The 19,417-nt window shown below is 43.8% G+C and overlaps 1 protein-coding gene across 2 annotated transcripts in view; it reads right to left on the bottom strand.

Moving 5' to 3' along the window:
* Positions 1–11,292, bottom strand: part of LOC121926255 (interferon-induced GTP-binding protein Mx1-like) — a 32,837-nt gene extending 21,545 nt beyond the window's left edge. Inside the window, exons 1-4 of one of the 2 annotated variants that reach the window (XM_042459079.1) lie at positions 11,123–11,292; positions 3,323–3,630; positions 2,487–2,679; positions 827–964 (exon numbers count right to left, since the gene is read on the bottom strand). In XM_042459079.1, coding sequence (XP_042315013.1) covers positions 827–964; positions 2,487–2,679; positions 3,323–3,598 — 607 coding nt within the window. In that variant the 5' untranslated portion in view covers positions 3,599–3,630; positions 11,123–11,292. The remainder of the gene's footprint in view (positions 1–826; positions 965–2,486; positions 2,680–3,322; positions 3,631–11,122) is intronic. The other variant, XM_042459078.1, reaches the window with a different exon arrangement.
* Positions 11,293–19,417: the final 8,125 nt, after the last annotated feature.

Here is a 19,417-nt window from a genome sequence, read left to right as displayed (position 1 = left end):
ACAATATACACTATACAAATCTAAAACAGTCATTCAATAGGGTGTGGCAGAGAGTCGATGGGGTTAAAATACACAACTTCATTTTCCAGAGGGGAAGGCTTGACAGAAGAGGAAGGTTTTAAGCTTCTTTTTAAATGTTTCCAGGGAGGTGATAAGGCGGAGCTCCTTGGGAAAACTGTTCCAGATTTGTGGGGCCACTACTGAGAAGGCCATCTGGGATGTAGTAACATATTTAGAAAGTGGGATTTCCAGCAAGTTCTTCCCGGTTGTTCTGAGCGTGCCAGGCAGATTATATGGGGAGATGCGGTCCCTCAAGTAACTCAGGCCCAAAACAAATGACTTAAAAAATCTGAAATCTTTAAATACACACAGTATATGTATTAGATTTGTATCCAGTCCTTCCTCTAAGGTGCTCAAAGAAACATACCTTTGAGTCCCAGGTGGTCCCATATCCAGACACTATCCAGACATAGTGTTACATATGGAAAACTGTCAAGCCTGTTCAAACCATCCTCTATAATGTCTTAAATAAAAAACCAAACTCTTTGGTTTAAAGGACTCTGACTAGAGATTGTGCCCATAATTATCATTAATAAAAACTTATTCGTACACATAAGCATACATATGGTTGTTCAGAGAATTTCTTGGGCATTTTAAAGGCATCTGGACATGGATTTCTGAAGTTTTATGATGTCCTCAATTCAGTTTTAAAGGTTTTCCCACTCCCAAACTGGAAAGAAACAGAAAAGGTACCTGCACAAGCAATGACAATATGTTACCTGTAATAAGTCACAAGTGTGCTATGAAACAGATTGATACCACTCACCTTTTCTTATTTCTCTTTCCACTTCTGAAGGGCTTGAGAGTTCCAGTTTTTTTTCCAGGTAACTGATTTTCCCTTTCCACATATGACCAGCAGGTAGTTTCTTCAGTTTGAGAGCTAACGGACATCTGGTGACAATGCCTATTCATAAGGAGATCAGTTGCAGTGAAATCATAGACATTGGTATGCTCCACATACACAGCTATGGACTGCTTCCCTGAAAGCTGTTGTCAAATCCCAGGTTCGCTCCTGTGGTCATTTACTGTGGAGCAGGGAGGTGACCTGAAACTGCTTGGCTGCAGTTTTTTTGGCTGGAGAAAGACAAATGAGATCACTTCGACTCCACAAATGAGATCACTCTCCAGATCGCTATCATGCCAGGATAGGCACTGTCTAGCCTCTTCCCTTCACAACCAGTAAATAGCTGTACCAGCATCCTTAGCTTTGAAAGCTGGCTGGAGAGGCTGTGTTCAGATGCTGAGCAAGGAACTAGTGATTAACTACTTGGGTAAGGTCCAAAAAAGACTTACATAAATACAACACATATAGAAATCCTTCCCAAAGATTACTAAAAACTGGTACAATTCCATGGACTGTGAAGGAAAAACAATATGTTTGAAGGTGAAATCAGCCTCTTCAGAATACACCAAGCAATATTACAAATATCTGCAGTTAAAGCAGAAGTGAATATAATGTTCTGATATGAACAAAGAGTACCATTTTTCTTTCCTGGAAAGACCATAAAAAGATGTTTGTTTTGAATACATGTAGTGTCTATTAATCAGCGCTCTTTAAAGATTATTTGACATAATAAATACTGCAGGAAACCTTAGGAAATGAAAAAAAAAAAAAAACAACAACAACAACAACAACAACAAAACCAAAACCCAGTGGATCTTTCAAAGTAGGAAACTGTGATCCTATATATGCCTCTGGACTCCATCCAGTTCCTATCATCCTTTATCACTGGCCATACTTGGTGAAGCTATTGGGAGTTAGAGCTGAACATCTAAAGGTCTGCAGTTTTTACACACCTGACAAATAATAATCTCTAGATTTTCAGGTTCCTAGGACTTTTAAGGACAACTATGAAGGAACTAGACAAGATCCTGAAGTATAAAGATATAGTCTTGAACACTACAGTTAGGATTGTCTATGTTAGTGCATTCCCAATTTCTAATATGGCTGTGAAAGCTGGACAGTGAAGAAAGCTGACAGGAAGAAAATCAACTCATTTGAAATGTGGTGTTGGAGAAGGGTTCTACAAATATCCAAGACTGCTAAAAAGACAAATAAATGGGTCCTAGAGCAAATCAAAGCTGAACTCTCCCTAGAAGCCAAGATGACTAAATTGAGCCAGCTATACTTTGGCCATATCATGGGAAGATATGACACACTAGAAAAGGCAATAATCCTTGGTAGAAGGCAGTAGGAAAAGAAGAAGAATGTGTTACAGGTAGATAGGCTCATTCAAGGAAGCTACAGCCCTGGGTCTGCAAGACCTGAGCAGAGCTGTTGATAACAGGGTGACTTGGAGGTCTACCATTCATAGGGTGGCCAAATCAATCAATCAAAGTCAACTTGACAGCAGTTAACAACAACAAGTGTATCATTGTAGTCCAGTGAAATCATCCTAAAGGAAAAGCTGAAAGAGAATTCTCACCACTGCCTCTGGGAAGAGCAACTCCAGACAGCGCTTCAAGGACAGAACTCTTCCCAGAGCTCTGATCTCCAATCACAGCAATTGCTGGCAATGCCAAGTCCTTTTCCACACCAAGAGCTCTCAGGGAATCAATGAGGTCAATGCAAGGACGGATCTTCTCTTCATACTGGTTGTACAAAGTGTTTTCTAGCTTCTGTTGGAACAACATTTACATTTAATTTTGTTATTCTTTAACTGTAGTAAAATGTTTCAATAGATTATATAAAAATGATTGTCAATAAACTACTGTTGAACATTTGGTTGGCTTGAGTAAGCTGCACCTTTTCATCCAGAGCACAGAGAACCAAATGATAACAAAACCAATTGCATTAATATATACAGTATCATAGGGTGTTTAAAGCATTTCACAAAGCATTTTCTACCATTTGTTTGTATCTACTTGGCTTATAACATCTCTGACAAATGCATCTGGCCAACTGTTTTTGAAAACACACATGGGTGATCTCTACCATGTCAGCCAAATTCTGCTTCCCAGGTTGACTCAATCTGGTTTACAGGGTGTCAGAGATTAAGTGGGGTCCTGTCTCTTCAAAGAGCACTGCTGGGATCTGTGGCATGAACCTTGTGCTTCTCTTCCCCTATGAGGAGAGGTGAAGGGCAGCAAATTGCCAAATCTGGTTGTACACCCATTGAGCCAGCACTTTAATGAGTATTCTCGCTCGTGTCTCCCTCATTCAAAACCTCTATAGCACTAACTAAAACCTTAGATCTAAATTGCAGGATTGTGGGTATGTGCATCTCTCTTCCCCAACATGAAACCGGGAGCTTCAGCTTACCTTATTTCTCTGTTTCTGTTGTAGCAGGTTGTTTGAATCCTCCTTTTGTGTAGACGGTGGATTGAACTTAAAGCCTTCGTTTTTCATGGGAACAAATACATTTGGCACAGCAAGTGTACCTGGTTGTAGGCTGAAAGTGTAACATGGCTGATGATTAAGAAAACCACCTTGGGGTCTCTGTGGGTCACCCATCTCCTCGTCTGAAGAGGATGCTCTCTCAAGTTTTCGACTGCGTCGTTCAGAGAGAGTCTCACGCCGGCCACGGGACTTTGACATTTAGTTCTATGGGTGTTTTTTTAAAAATTCCCCTGAAACAATAAAAGACATTTTGGTGCTGCTACTTCTGCAATGGCAATAAGAGGTATTAAAGGTGCTTCCAGACAGACAGCTCTTTCCACTCACAGTTGAAGAGTACTGTGTAGCTATTCTGTCTTTATTCCTTAACTATGCTAGAAGTTTAACTGGGCTGGAAGGTGAATGAAATCTATGCTGGGCTTGGGGGAAAATAAAACTATAAACTAGAGTTGGAGAAGCTCAAAAGGTGTTGTGTCAATCATGTCCTCCCGCAAACCATCATCAGGAGTGGTTCTCCCTCTAAAATGGTAGTGTATTTTTTTAAAATAAAAGCTGGCCAAGTTTGCCTCCAGTTTTGAAAAAACAAACATCAAATCTCCCCCCTACTCTTGCCCACCAATGTACTACCCTGCACCTTGATTTTAGAGGAGAATTGTCACTTTTGGAAGCTTTTAGGAACAGTCTTTCTTCATTACACTCTATTAACTCCATTGGCTGCTATGTTTTTTCCTGGCCACAAGTCTAAGTGCTGGTCATATAAAAGTAGGGTTGCCATAAGTCAGGACCTCCAAACCGGGACAAATGTAGGACAAATGTAGGACACATTTTTTTTATAAATGGAGGACACGCGAAAAAATTGATTTTTTTTAAAAATGTTAATATAAGTGCCTGTTTCTTAGGCATGATCAAAATGGAGGACATTTGGGCATTATTTCTAGACAGATGTCAGAAATGGACTTCCCTTTCTGGCAAAACACCCCCGACCTCCATTCCAAAACACACACGACAGCACATTTGGGCATTGAACATGGCTTTACTGAACATGGTCTCTTGCATCAGAGGCTTATTCCATAACCAAACCCCTTGGGTTTAACACTTAGCATGGTTTAACATGGCTACGCATATTGAACATGGCAAGGTGGTTTCACCGTTCTTGCACCAAGTGTACTTCTCAGAAGTGTGTGTCAAGGAACTTTGGTTTTTCTTCACTGCGCATGAGTTTGTAAAAATCACAGCAATTTACATTAACCAGGCCTCAGAACCAAAACCACATAGAAAAGGCACTTTGGAAAGTCACACTCTCTCGGCTTCTGAAACAGTGCGTCCATGCCTCTCAAGCTGACCCACTCATATCTTCATCATCATCATCACCACCACCACACTATCACTGTCAAAGTAAGGGAGACTTGTTAGCATTAAAAGCACCCCCCCAAAAAAAACCCCCCCCTTGAGGCCCCCCTGGCCCCTCACTCCTTCCCCTCCTCCTTTTCCTCCCCCTCCTCCTCCCCCTCCTCCTTCTCCCCCTCCTCCATTCGCCTGGGGGCTGGGGCGGATGGGGCGGAGGAGAAGGGTGGCGCGCGGCTGCGTGCAGGAGGTGAACCGCCTCCAGCTTCGCCTCCTCCATGCGGCCGCGCAGCCTGGAAAAGAGGGGGCGGAGGAGGAGGAGGTGAGTGGCCGGGGAGGCAAAGGCAGACAGAGCCAGTGCCTCTTGTGTGCGGGCGCGCCGCCCTCCCTGCCTCCCCGTGCGGCCGCGCCACCTTCCCCCGCCTCCTCCGCCCACTCTTCTCCTCCTCCCCGCGCGGCCGCGCGCAAGAGGCACTGGCTCCGTCCGCCTTTGCCTCCTCTATGCTGCGGGCGGGCGCCAAGCCTGGGGGCGAGGGGGCGGAGGAGGAGGGCAGCGAGGCCCTGCAGGCCGCAGCAACTTGGCTGCAACCGGGGGTCCCGGTTTTTGGGCTGAGATCGATGCGTAATATCTATCTCCCCTTCCTGTCCCCCTCCCAACCAAAGGGACCTGAGGGTCATTCCAACCGTGCCACAAACCCTGTCGCTGCTCCTGTGCAATGCCAGGTCGATTAATAATAAGACCCACATAATCTACGATCTGCTGGAAGACAGCAAGTGCGACCTGGCTTGCATTACCGAGACCTGGTTAGGGCCTGAGGGAGACGCTGTGTGGGCACAGGCCCTTCCTTCTGGGTTCTCGGTGAAGGACCAGACCAGGTTAGGTGGGGGGGGGGGGTGTGGCCTTGATACATAGGAACACCTTGTCTCTTACCAGGAACCACATCCGTCAAACTACCTTTATTGAGTGTATTTACCTGACCCTGAGGGCTAGGGACAGTCTAGGGATTCTGTTGGTGTACCGGCCACCCCGTGCGCTAGCGGACTCCCTTAACGAGCTGACACAGCTGGTTGCGGAGCTGATGCTGGAAACACCCAGGCTGTTAGTTCTGGGTGATTTCAACATCCCCTTTACAGCCAACTATGTTCCATCTGGTGCGGCTCGGGAATTCATGGATACCATGACGGCCATGGGCCTGTCCCAGCTGATTTCGGGTCCTACGCATTTTGCGGGTAATACACTGGATTTGGTTTTTTGTACGGATGCGGAAAATCCTTGGGCGGAAATAGCTAATATTTCCCCCCTGTCATGGACGGATCATTTCCTCGTGGAGGCAAAAATCAAGGTCTCTACCCAGATCCCCCCCCGGGGGTGGTGGACCTATTAGGATGGTCCACCCTCGAAGGCTGATGGAACCCAAAAGGTTCCAAGAAGCCTTAGAGGGGAACACGGTTGGAAATGACCGCGACTCTGTTGATGCCCTGACTGGTATCTGGAATACCGGTCTTTCCAGGGCTATACACAGTATCGCTCCCAAGTGCCCTCTCAGGCCCGCTTCCAAACATAAGCCCTGGTATACGGAAGATCTCCGGGCAAGGAAGCGGGTCCTGCGACGGCTAGAGCACCACTGGCGGAAACACCTACGCTTAGCCGACAAGGCTCTACTAGACCACCTTTTGGAGGACTATGGAGAGGCGATACGAGCAGCTAAGAATTCGTTCTATGGTGCTCGTGTCGCGTCCGCGGAGTCGCGTCCAGCAGAGTTGTTCAGGGTGGTCAGGGAGCTAACTCAGCTCCCTCCCACCCTGAACCAGATCCTTGAACCTTCTAAGGCCTGCTGTGACCAATTTAACAACTTCTTCGCGGATAAAACCTCTCGGATAAGCGAAGGTCTTAACGCCGGCATTAAAGCAGAACCAAGGGTAGAGGCATCCAGAGCCTCCGTGGACTCCATTAAACTGGATCAGTTTGAGTTGGTCAGTACCGATGATGTGGACAAGATCCTTGGAAGCGTTCGGAAGACAACCTGCTCTCTCGATCCCTGTCCCTCATGGCTAGCGGCTCAGGGGGGACCGGTGGTAACCTCGTTATTACACCGGATTATTAATACATCTCTGAGGGATGGGCAATTTCCATCCAGCTTGAAATTGGCCACTATAAAACCGCTGTTAAAAAAGCCCTCCCTCGACCCCCTGATATATAGTAATTATCGGCCAGTCTCGCTGCTGCCATTTTTGGGGAAAGTGATCGAGAGGGCGGTTGCAATCCAGCTTCAATCGGTCTTGGATGAAACGGATTATCTGGACCCATTTTAAACTGGCTTCTGGGCGGGTTACGGGGTTGAGACGGCCATGGTTGCCTTGGTCGATGATCTCCGTCTGGGCATTGACAGGGGAAGCGTGTCCCTGTTGGTGCTCTTGGACATCTCAGCGGCTTTCGATACCATAGACCATGGTATCCTTCTGGAGCGCCTGGCAGGGGTGGGAATCGGGGGCACTGCGCTCCAGTGGTTCCGGTCCTACCTCTCCGGGAGGTTCCAGATGGTGCAGCTGGGAGACGTGTGCTCCGATAAGAGGGCCCTTACATCTGGGGTCCCTCAAGGAGCCATTCTGTCTCCCATGCTTTTTAACATTTACATGAAACCGCTGGGAGAGATCATCCGGAGACATGGGGCGTGGGGTTATCAGTACGCTGATGACACCCAAATAGTCTTCTCTATGTCTCCGACTGACGCAGTGACTGAGGATGGTGTCTCTCCTCTCGTGACCTGTCTGGAGTCGGTAATGGGCTGGATGAGGGAAAACCGACTCACTCTGAATCCAGAGAAAACGGAGGTACTTGTGATAGGTTCCCCTGGTCCGGGAATGACGGTGGTTCCACCTGTCCTGAACGGGATCACGCTTCCTGTGAAGGACTCTGTGTGCAGTCTGGGAGTGCTTCTTGATTCGTCGCTTCACCTCACAGCTCAGGTGAATGCGACGGTCAAGAGCACCTTTATCAGCTTCGGCTTATCCGCCAGCTGCGCCCATACCTGGCCCAGAGGGACCTTGAAACGGTAGTACATGCTCTGGTAACCTCTCGATTGGATTTCTGCAATGCGCTCTACATGGGGCAACCCTTGTACCATACCCGGAAGCTACAGATGGTACAGAACATGGCAGCCAGACTGGTCACTGGTACTTCCAGGGCCAGTCATATTACACCTGTGCTCAAAGATCTACATTGGCTGCCCATTTGCTTCCGGGCGCAATACAAGGTGTTGGTTATAACCTATAAAGCCCTACATGGCTTGGGCCCAGGCTACCTTGAGGACCGTCTCTCCCCATACATTCCGCCCCGCACCCTCAAAACATCTGGGCAGCAACTACTGAGGGTCCCAGGGGCTAGATTAGTCTCCACAACAAGGAGATCATATTCCATCGTCGCCCCGACCCTCTGGAATACGCTGCCCATTGAGCTCCGCTCGGCCACCTCCCTGGCCCAGTTCAGGAGGGAGTTGAAAACCTTCCTGTTCCGATTAGCATTCCTCAACACAAGTTCCAGCTAGTCTCCCCCCTCTGACAGTAAGGGTAGCTGGCTGATGGGGTTTTAATATTGATTTTAATAGTTTTACTGTATTTGTATTGTTGTTTTTGATAATTTTGCTTTGATGTGTAGTTGATGTATTGTATTGTTTTGATTGTTGTTCACCGCCCTGATCATGGGAAGGGCGGTATACAGTGGTACCTCGGGATACGAAATACCCAGGTTACGAAATTTTCGGGATACGAAAAAATCCCATAGGGAATTATTGTTTCGGGTTACGAATGTTTTTTCGGGTTACGAAAAAACTTTTGGTGCTTTTTTCGGCTTTTTCGCACGGAATCGCGGCTTTTCTCCATTAGCGCCTATGGCAATTCGGCTTACGAAGGCTTTTCGGGTTACGAAAGCGGCCGCGTTACGAATTAATTTCGTAACCCGAGGCACCACTGTACAAATAAAATTTTTATTTATTATTTATTTATTATTATTCAGAGTGTTTCCAGAAAGAACACTCTTTCCAGTCACAGTTAAAGGGCACTGTGTAGCAATTCTGTCCCCCCCCCCCCTTAACAGGTTCTTCTCTGGTAAATAAAAAATGGAAGAAACAATGAAACCTCAGGAGGGTTGCAGACTGAAGACATGGAGGTCCCATAAACTTGCTTGAACGATCCTGTTTAACTGCCTGGTAGATGACAGAAAGCTGTGCTGGAGTTGGAGAGAAATGAAACTCTACAGGTGGAGAAGCTCCAGAAGCGTGGAGCCAATCTTGTCCACCCCAAGACCCTTGCCAGGAGCTGTGCTCCCTCTAAAATGATAGTGGATATATACATATATATATATATATATATATATATATATATGTAGATGGGTTTGTTTCCAGCTTGAGAAAATAAACATCAGCACTCTTTCCCCCTCCCCCTGCCTCCTTAATATACCTTGGCTTTAGAGGAGAATTGCTACTCCTGGCTGGCTGGAAACTTTTAGGAACAGGGTTTCTCTATTATACTCCAACATCTCCATTGGCTGCTATGTTTTTTCCTGACCACAAGTCTAAGTGCTGGTTGTATAAAATCTGTTCAGCCCTAAGTCCAGGCTATCTAACAGATCATATCTCTACATAAGAGCTTCCATAAGCCTCAGGAGGGGCTCTTCTTTCAACTGCACCACCTTCATAGGCATGGATGATAGAGATCCAGGACAGGACCTTCTCAGTGCCTGATCTGAGGCTTTGGAGTCCCTCCCTGTGTGTGTGTTGCATGCCTTCAAGTTGCTTCCAACTTAGTGCAACCCTAAGGTGAATCTATCATGGGGTTTTAGCGTCATTAGGTTTGCTGTCACCTGGTGAAGTAACTCATGATCTCACCTCCCCCCATTGACCTCCTCCCATGCCACACCATACAGAATCCTTGGTAATGTTTTTTGTGGTAATGTTATTCATTAATTGTAATTCTAGCATATTACTGAAGGTAATGGTAATAGTTGTGACATAAACAATTAGCCAAATTAAAATTATACCTTTAAGTTACAATACATATGCATATGCATATTTTTCTGTGGTTGAAGTGAAAATTTGGTAAAATGTGGGTTTTTTTAAAAAAATTAAAAATTTCTTTTACTTTTTAAAAGAAAATTTAAAAATTGAGACCTCTTCTTTCTCTTCCCACCAGTCCTCACCCCACTCACCCCCATCTCTTCAGCATTTTAATGGGACACAGGTAAATGCCACAGCCCATTTCAGCCAAAAAAGAGATGTCTGAAGCACAGTAGTGTCACCTCCTCCCTTTGGGTCTCACCTGGTGTGGTCTGCACCCCTGCAGCCCCTTAGTGATGCCAGTGGTTCAGAGGAGGTTTGCCATTGGTTTCCCTTGAAGCTGAGAGAGATGTTTATCACACTATACTCTTATAGTGCTACTATTCCACTTTGACTGCTCTAGCTGCCTCCTGTTGCATTCTGGGATTTGCCTGAGAATTCTAAATACCCCTCCTTAAAACTGCCAATACCAGAATGCAACAGGAGGCAACTAGAGCAGTCAAAGTGGAATAGTAGCACTATAAGAGTATAGTGTGAGTGTGACTTGCCCAAGGTCATCTAGGGAGGGGAGAATGGCTCCCTCTCTGCTGTCCTGACATGGGTAAGGAAAGATTTTGTTCCTGTTGTTGTACTTTATGGCTGAAGACTGGAAGCTAAATTATGTGAAGAACAGTTCAGGGAACTGGCTATATTTTAAGCTGAATAAAAGAAGACTTAGAGTTGACCAGACATTCCTCTTTCAATAGCCGAAGGGCCAGCAGTTGGAAGGGAGAGCCAGACAATTTTCTCCTACTCCAGAGGGTAGGGACCACAACTTATTTTTGACAGTGGACGGTGGAATGGGTCACTCAAGAAAGTGGTGGACTCTTTTCCACTGGAAGCATTGAAGCAGAGGTTGGGAATGCTTGAGCGATGGATGCGCCTGTTGGGGATGCTTGAGCTATGGACCCTTGGGCTGGCAAAGGAGGGGTTGGATTAGATGACCATGGGATTCTCTTCCAACTCAAAGCAATCCAGCATCTGATTTGTCCCCCTCAAAAGATGAAAACAGCGATCATTTGGAAAAGCAGTGGGGAGGAGGTTACAAATATTATATTAAATATTATTAAATATTATATTATACAAATGTTATACCTCTATTGCCACAACAAACTACAATCCCCAGAATTCCATAGCCTTGAGCCATGGCAGGGAAAGTGGTGTCAAACCAGATTATTTCTGCAGTGAGGATGCATCCTGTGAATATTTTAAAGAAACTGCCTTGATGTCTCATGCACTCTTCCAGTAACTTTCAAAATGCATCAGAAAGAGGAGAGAGAGAGAAACTTACTTTACCTGCTAAGAGTCTGGACCCAAGGGACTTCTTGTGGATGTTCCTGATCTACCTTTCTTTGGATGCTTGGCTTGGCTTTCCGGTTCCTGCTCCCACCCTCCTCCTTTCAATTGCAAGAAAACGAAAGCTAGGCAAGGGGAGTGTGGCTTCTTTCCCAGCCCAGGCTTTGGAGGCTGCTACCCTTGGTGCTGGATGGATCCCCCTCCACACCGAAGTCAGAGAAATGAAACTCAAAGCAAAAAGACACTGAGGTTGGAGAAGTGAAACTCTGTCTGGAGAGGAGAGGCTCATTTCCTCTTGGCATTTCCTCTCCTCCGGATCTCTCTCTCTCCCCCCCTCCCCCCATCAAACCTTGGCTCTCTATAATTCTGGCATCAAAGAAAAGGATTTTGACAATGTTAGGCAGAAAGAAAGAATGGGATCTATCAATCCAGCTAAATTTGCCTGATTTTTTGAAATGCCCCCCCCCTTCCAAAATAGGTGTAGCTGCATGGAAGGAGGGGCAGAATGAAAGCATTGTTTCTATCCTCAAAAAAATAATAAGGATCCCCTCCATGAAATTTTCTTTCAACCTCAAAATGTCCAGCACATCAGACAGACATTGACGATCACAAATACGTAGGACCTTGGTTTTGGCTGTGTTCACATTCCCTTGGGATCTTTGCCTGCCTCTTTTTCTTTGCGTGCCTAAACCTTATTTCTAAACGCTCAGCTGAAATATTGCAATGATAAACATTTGGGGATGGATGGAAAATGTCACCAGGGAGGGGGAATTCCTGTTGGGGGGGGCAATGGCCTAATTTTGTTCCCCCGAAGCTACATCCATGGCCCCTCTTCCCAAACTGCCATCAAATCACTAGTTGGCATCAATACAAGTAACATGGATCCTGTACTATGGGCAGGTACATAGAGCAGAATAATAGATCCCAATAGGCTTTGTTACAGCATCAAAGACGTTGCACCGCAGCAATCATGAATCGGTTGATTCCCAGCACTGCTTCTGCCCCAAATCAAATTTTAAATTAAACTGAACAGTCATGGGCATGAGGCCCATAACCTCACAGATCCTTTCGGCTTTTAAATTGTGTTGAAATCCTTAAACCACCACCAAATCACAGCTCATCCCTGAAGCCACAAATTCCAGTGCAAAGATGAACATGCCCAAAACTGGATTAGCAAAGGGGGAATGATGGAGATATGTGGTGTACATTATGGTGCTGGTATTTATACAATTCTCAATACATAGTGGAAATATATTTCCCTTACTTTTATATCTGGTTGAATATGCATTCACTTTTCACTTATGTATACGTGACAGTTAATAAACACATATTCAAATTGTTGTTTGCTGTTAATTGCCTTTGAGTCAACTTTGAGTCAACCCTGTGAATGAGACAACTCTAAGAACCCCGTTCTCAGCGTATCTGCTCAGGTTCTGCAGATTCCTACTCACGACCTCCCTGATTGAATCCATCCATCCAGTGAGGTGGACAGGCACCAATAATCAATATATCCATGTATAATTCCCTTTAGAAAATAGAGTTATAGAAGTAAGGCACACACATTACAGAGAGTTCCAAGATGAGGCCCCTTTGGGGAGAGTGGAATGCAGAAGGTGAGGCAAAGGAGGAGATGTCCAAGGTGAAATTGATATGCACAAGACCTTGGTTACATCCAAGCTTCTGAAGAGAATAGAGAGCCCTGGGACCTTATCACACACACAATTTTAAATGTTCTGGGGACGGAAGGAGGATGCTCGTGTGCGCGCGTGTGCTGCAGAAAACGGAGTTTATCGCACACGAATACGTCCTCCAAGAGGCCCTGTTCCGTCCCCCGGTGCGCACCCGTTCATGTCCAGTCCTGACAGGTGTGAATTTTTGCTGAAATTATGAAAGGATGAGTTTTCTTTGTTTGTCTTCCTATAAAGGTAACCATTTTCTTTGGCTCGAAGCCTCAGTTCTGTTTGGAATTTGAATTCCGGTGAGGTTTGCCAGTTATCTGGGTCCTTTTGTCTTGATACCCATCATCCACAACACTAGCATGTGGTTTTCCTCTCTTTCAACTGCCTTCTACCTTTTCTAGCATAATTGTCTTTTATAATGAATTGTGCCTTCATATTATGTGGCCAAAGTATGACAGATTTGATCATCTTGGCTTCCAGGGAGAGTTCAGGCTTGATCTGTTCACGGATCCATTTGTTTGGTCCATGGTATCCTCAGCATTCTGCTCCAGCATCAAATCTCAAATGAGTTGATTTTTTTCTTCTTTGCTTTCTTCACTGTCCAGCTCTCATATCCATACTTGGTAATGGGGAACACAATGGCTTACATGATTCTAATTTTAGTGTTCAGATGCATATCTCTACATTTAAGGATTTTGTCTAGTTCTTTCATAGCTGTCCTCCCCATTCCTAATCTTCTTCTGATTTTTTGACTGCAGTCTCCATTCTGATCAATGTTTGATCCAAGGTATGGGAAATCTTTAACTATTTTGATCATCTCATTATTTAGGTTGATTTTACATGACTCCTCTGTGATTTTTATTTTTTGTTTTCTTTATGTTCAATGGTAAGCCTTTATCTTTAATTTTTGATAGTAATTGTTCCAAGTCTACAATGCTTTCTGCTAATAATATGATGTCATTTGCATATCTTGAATTGTTGGTGTTCTTTCCTCCTGTCTTCACTCCTACCTCTTCTGTGTTTAAACCTGCTATTTCTATATTGTTTTCTGCATACAAGTTGAATAGACAAGGTGATAAAATGCAGCCTTATCTGACCCCATTGCCAACAGGAAACCATTCTGTTTCTCCATATCCTCTTCTAACGATATTCAATAAATAACATACTCAAAACCGCTAAATAGCTACAGACGTGTTTTGCTTCTCTTGTTTACTTCTATTCATTCTCCATACTTTTCTGTTTCTGGGTACTTTCACCTGAGGGTTTCAGTGTGCAGTTGCTAAACACAGAATTTTATAGGGGATCCAGATGATATCATCTTCTATTTGTAACCTTCCCAGATTTTTCCACTGCTGTTTTCATACTGCATATACAATCAATGAAAGGAGGGGAAGACAAAATAGTTGTGCAGTGTCTTTTGTGGAAGTACCCCCTTCCTTTGTTACCTGCAGACACAGTCCTAGTATGTACATACCTCATTTATTGATCACTTTCTATTATTAGCCCTAGAGGCAACATAGCCAGGGTGAAGAGGGTGTCATAGATATTCAGTTCAGTGTCTGCATAAATTCTGTAATGCATAAAACTGTATATTTATTGCATACTCCATAAGATTAGGAGTTTGCATTTCCACTTCCATACTCCTATGTACATTCCATTCCAATGTCTCTTTTGTTCAAAAAACAGCACTTTGATTCCATTGTCACTGCCACAGCTGCATCCTATGGAATCCTGGGATTTACAGTTATGAAAGGATATTTAGAATTCCCAGCCAGAGAGCTCTATTACTGAACTACAAATCTCAGGAATCCACAGGATGCAGCCATAGCAATAACAGCTGTATCAAATTAGTGTGCCGTATTTTCCGGCGTATAAGACGACTGGGCATATGAGACGACCCCCAACTTTTCCAGTTAAAATATAGAGTTTGGGATCTACTCACCGTATAAGACTACACCTCTTCCAATGCACACCAAATAAAAATTAAAAAACCATCAGGTTTGATTTCAATATGGCAATTTTAATTCAAATGCTTATGACATGCAGGTCCTTAGCAGGAAACCTTGTTGTATACAAAGCCTGCTTGGACTGGTCAGCTCTCCTTGCCTGCCCAGCCCTCCCTGTCTCCAAGACTATCAGAGTGGTAGCTGCTTTCATACGATTGCCGCATACGACGGGGATACGGCCGTGGCTGTTTTTGAGCTCCCCCCCCCCACTATATGCGGCAACCACAGATTCTCCAGTCTGGCTCAAAAGTTTCAGCACCTGCCCTATAAGATGACACCCGGCATATAAGATGACCCCCAACTTTTGAGAACATTTTCCCGGGTTAAAAAGTAGTCTTATATGCCAGAATTGTACAGTAATTATGCAGTAAGAAAGAGACCTTAGTGATGTGAAGAAGTTGGGAAATCATTGCTTTTTCCATTCCATGGAAAGGTTTCCATTTTCATTTTACATTTACATTTTTGGTAACATTAGTTTACATAGTAACATTAGTTTAGCAATATTAAGAATTACACAAGTACAAAACAAATTGGGCAACTGAAATGAGTACTCTACCAGCCATATTTTAAAATGATTTTAATCTACACATGCCCAGACACAAAGTGACACTTTTCAGGAAGACCTTATGTGTATATGCACAGTTTTTAGGCTTGCTAAAATTATTGTGTCAGCAGTTTGTATTACCTTCTAATTTTATCTTAGGTCTAAATAATGGAACTAAAGGTTGTGCTGTTGAACTGGCTTGATGTTAAACCATTACAACCTCACTAAGTAGACTTTGTTGAATTTGTTTTTCTGGTCTATTATTATTATTATTAATCATGATCATGATCATAATCATCATTTTTATAGCATCATCCATGACACTTTACAATATACTTCCTTCCCAACATGTAAAATGAATCTGGCACACTTGACATTAAGCATGCTAAATCATGTCTCCATTGATTTATAGAAATGATTTCATTTTCCAGAGGGGCAGGGTGTCTCCCTTCCTCCCACACACACAATATCACTACACTCTCATGCCATTGATGCACTGCATCCCCTATGACAGCATACCATTGGATTGCTTTTTCTTTGTTTCCATTCCAGTTGGGAAGGGAAGCCTATTAAGAGCTTAATTATTTTTGTGTTTTTCCGACATTTCTTTTTTTGGGGTGTTTGTAAAGTTCTAATCAAGCAATTCCACAATATGTTGTTCTTTGACTGTAATAAATGTTTCAATATGTTACAATGTGCAAAAAGATTCTGTTGTATTCCATCTCAGGTGCCAAGCCAAGCAAGGGCTACAAGGAGTTTATTTAAACCAACTCCTGTAACTAACAACCATACAGTCCTCCCTTTGTTCTCACAGTCTTCTGATCTGTGTCACTCGCTTAAGCACGAAGGAGGGAGAATGAATGGGGGAGAATGAATGGGACATGAGCCCATGGTGCTCCCCTGCATGCCCCCACACCTCTGCGCCATTCTATGGCTACCGTGATATATATTCAAGCCATTCCATTTTCGCGAGGGGGTCAGAACGGATCCCTGTGAAAAAGGATGGGTGACTGTAGATGTTTCAAGCAATTCTGAGTATATTTGAGGCCCGAGTGCTGCATGATGTGGTGAGCTCCTAGTCACTAATCCCAGCTTCCACCAACCTAGCAGTTCAAAAGCATGCAAATGCAAGTAGGTAAAATAGGTACCACTCCTCAGTGGGAAGGTAATAGCGTTTGGTGCAGTCATGCTGGCCACATGACCACCAGAATAGTCCTTGGACAACACTGGCTCTTCAGCTTAGAAGCAGAGATGAGCACCACCCCGTACAGTTGGTTATGACTAGACATTCATGTCAAGAGACTACCTTTACCTTTACTTATCCTTTCCACACTTTGGATAAATTCCTGTCCATGAATCTTTTTGAAGAAAATGAGAAGGCAAATGAGGAAATCACAAACATTATGTTATCTGCTTGAGACCTCATTTGCCTCTTCTGTGTGAAGTCACACAAGCCGTACTAGAACAGCCAAAGCAGGAGTAGGTTTAGGCAAGGACATATTGATGCAAAGTGAATAAGCAAACAATGCAGGTAGCCATCTGTGCTGGCTTTATATGACTGGTTCGTGGGGAGGGAAGCTGCAACACCCCCCCCCCAAACCCAACCAAACTTTCAGTTTATTGTGTGTATGTATGTGCCTTCAAGTTGCCAGTCAACTTGAAATACTATAAATTTCATACGATTTTTTATAGGGAAGAAATATTCAGAAGTGGTTTTGCTAGTTCCTTTCTCTGAAATACAGTCTACAGCACCTGGCATTCATTGGCAGTCTCCTATCCAAGTACTAACCAGAACTGACCCTGCTTAACTTCCAAGATCACATGGGATCTAGTGCTTTTAGGTTATTTTATATTAGGACCAGTTAAAATATATAGAACGCTCCAAACTTTCAATTTCTATTCTAATATGTCCATCTTGTAATACAGTGCACCTCCGTCATACATGGGTGCGCTTTATGTGGGCGTGCTTTACGTGGCTTTCAGCACAGGGAGGAGGAGGCGGCACATCCCATTGGGAGTAATGGGACATGTGCCCATAGTGCGTGCGCACTCCTGTGCTGCCACATGCATGAGCCCCATTCATTTAAATGGGGCTCGAGCATGTGTGGAATTTGCTTTATGTGGGGGAGTCCAGAATGAATCCCCGCGTAAAGCAAGGGCACACTGTATTTTAGTTGCGCTTTTTAAAAAAGTATTTCAGGATTGTCTGCTGGTTGCCAGTCTTTTCCTCCAGAGTTAATCTCCTTTTTCTCGAACAACATACTATTGTCTTGCTCCATTCCATTTCCTGTATTTACCCAGGCTATCACAAGATGAATCATAGAAAGTACAGGTTGACCCTGTGTGGTTTTCAAGACTGGTTTGAGAAAAAGAAATCATTCATTTTCCTTAGTGCCACACCCTGTTAAACTTTGCTTAATAACAAAGTTTCATTGCTTTTAAACCTCAACAATTACAGTGACTTACAGGGATATTAATCTTTTTGACTTTTACACATTTTACTGTGTTACAACCTGAAACTGAAATGGATTTTACTGGTGTTGTTACCGTCCAATGTATACAAGATGCTAAATACTGTGAAGATGCAGAATATTTTTCACTGTGGCACAAAGATTAGGTAAAGAAAATCTGTCACTTGTTGATTCACAAGAACACTTGGTAGAAGCACCTTTGGTATCAATTACTGCTTCAAAGCTTCTTGAGCAAGTTTCCATCAGTTTATCGCATCTACAACTTCCCAACATTTGCTCACTCTTCTTACCAAAATTGTCCCAGCATTTTTGGGTTGACGAGGACCATTGGTGAACAGCAACTATTAAGTCTTGTCCTATATTTTCAATCTGATAGAGGTCTGGGCTTTGAATAGTCCACTATAAGATAGTCAGACTCCTGCTTTAAGTCCACTCCAGTGTTACTTTAACTGTGGCTGTATCCTAATTCTAGTGCACAGTATTCTGCCACATTAACAGCTCACTCACCTGTTTTAATACAAATTCAAACCAGTCTTGAAAACCACAGTTCCCCCATCCTGAGGTTACCTCACAGTAAAAAAGAACATTTCTACCATGTTCATATGTTTATAGTTTGTTTATAAAGTGGCCTCTTATAATGGGGTTGTGTGTATGTGTGTGGGGGTTGTTCCCACCATGCATGCACATATCTGCATACATTGATAGCTTTCTTGTTTTCCCTTCATTCTTACCATCTCAGGCTTGCTAGAGAGGTTAAGAACAATAAAAACGGCTTTTTTGGATATGTCCGCAGCAAAAGGAAGAAGAAGGAAACGGTAGGGCCACTGCGTGGAGAAGATGGCAAAATGCTAACAGAAGACAGAGAAAAGGCAGAATTACTCAACACCTTCTTTGCCTCAGTCTTCTCAGAAAAGGCAAAGGGTGCTCAACCTGAGGATAATGGAGCAGAGGACAGGATAGGGGCATTTCAGTACAGAATAAGTAAAGAGATAGTAGAGGAACACCTTATTAATCTAAATGAATTTAAGTCTCCGGGACCAGATGAACTCCATCCAAGGGCATTAAAAGAACTGGCAAATGTAATATCGGAGCCATTGGCAATAATCTTTGAAAACTCCTGGAAAACAGGAGAGATCCCAGCAGACTGGCGGAGGGCAAACATTGTCCCCATCTTCAAAAAGGGGAAAAAAGAGGATCCCAACAATTATCGTCCAGTTAGTCTGACATCAGTACTAGGAAAGATTCTGGAGCAGATCATTAAACAGAGAGTCTGTGAACATCTAGAAGGCAATGCCATCATCACAAAAAGTCAACATGGGTTTCAGAGAAACAAGTCATGCCAGACAAACCTAATCTCTTTCTTTGATAAAATTACCAGCTTGGTAGATGAAGGGAATGCTGTGGATATAGTATATCTTGATTTCAGTAAGGCCTTTGACAAAGTTCCCCATGACATTCTTGCAAACAAGCTTGTAAAATGTGGGCTAGACAAAGGAACTGTTAAATGGATCTGTAATTGGTTGACCGGCCGAACCCAAAGGGTGCTCAACAATGGCTCCTTTTCATCCTGGAGAAAAGTGACCAGTGGGG

This window comes from Sceloporus undulatus, chromosome 3, assembly GCF_019175285.1.
Source record: "Sceloporus undulatus isolate JIND9_A2432 ecotype Alabama chromosome 3, SceUnd_v1.1, whole genome shotgun sequence".
Lineage (NCBI taxonomy): Eukaryota > Metazoa > Chordata > Lepidosauria > Squamata > Phrynosomatidae > Sceloporus > Sceloporus undulatus.
The sequence above is the reverse complement of the archived record's forward strand: the minus strand, read 5'-3'. Positions and strand labels throughout refer to the sequence as shown.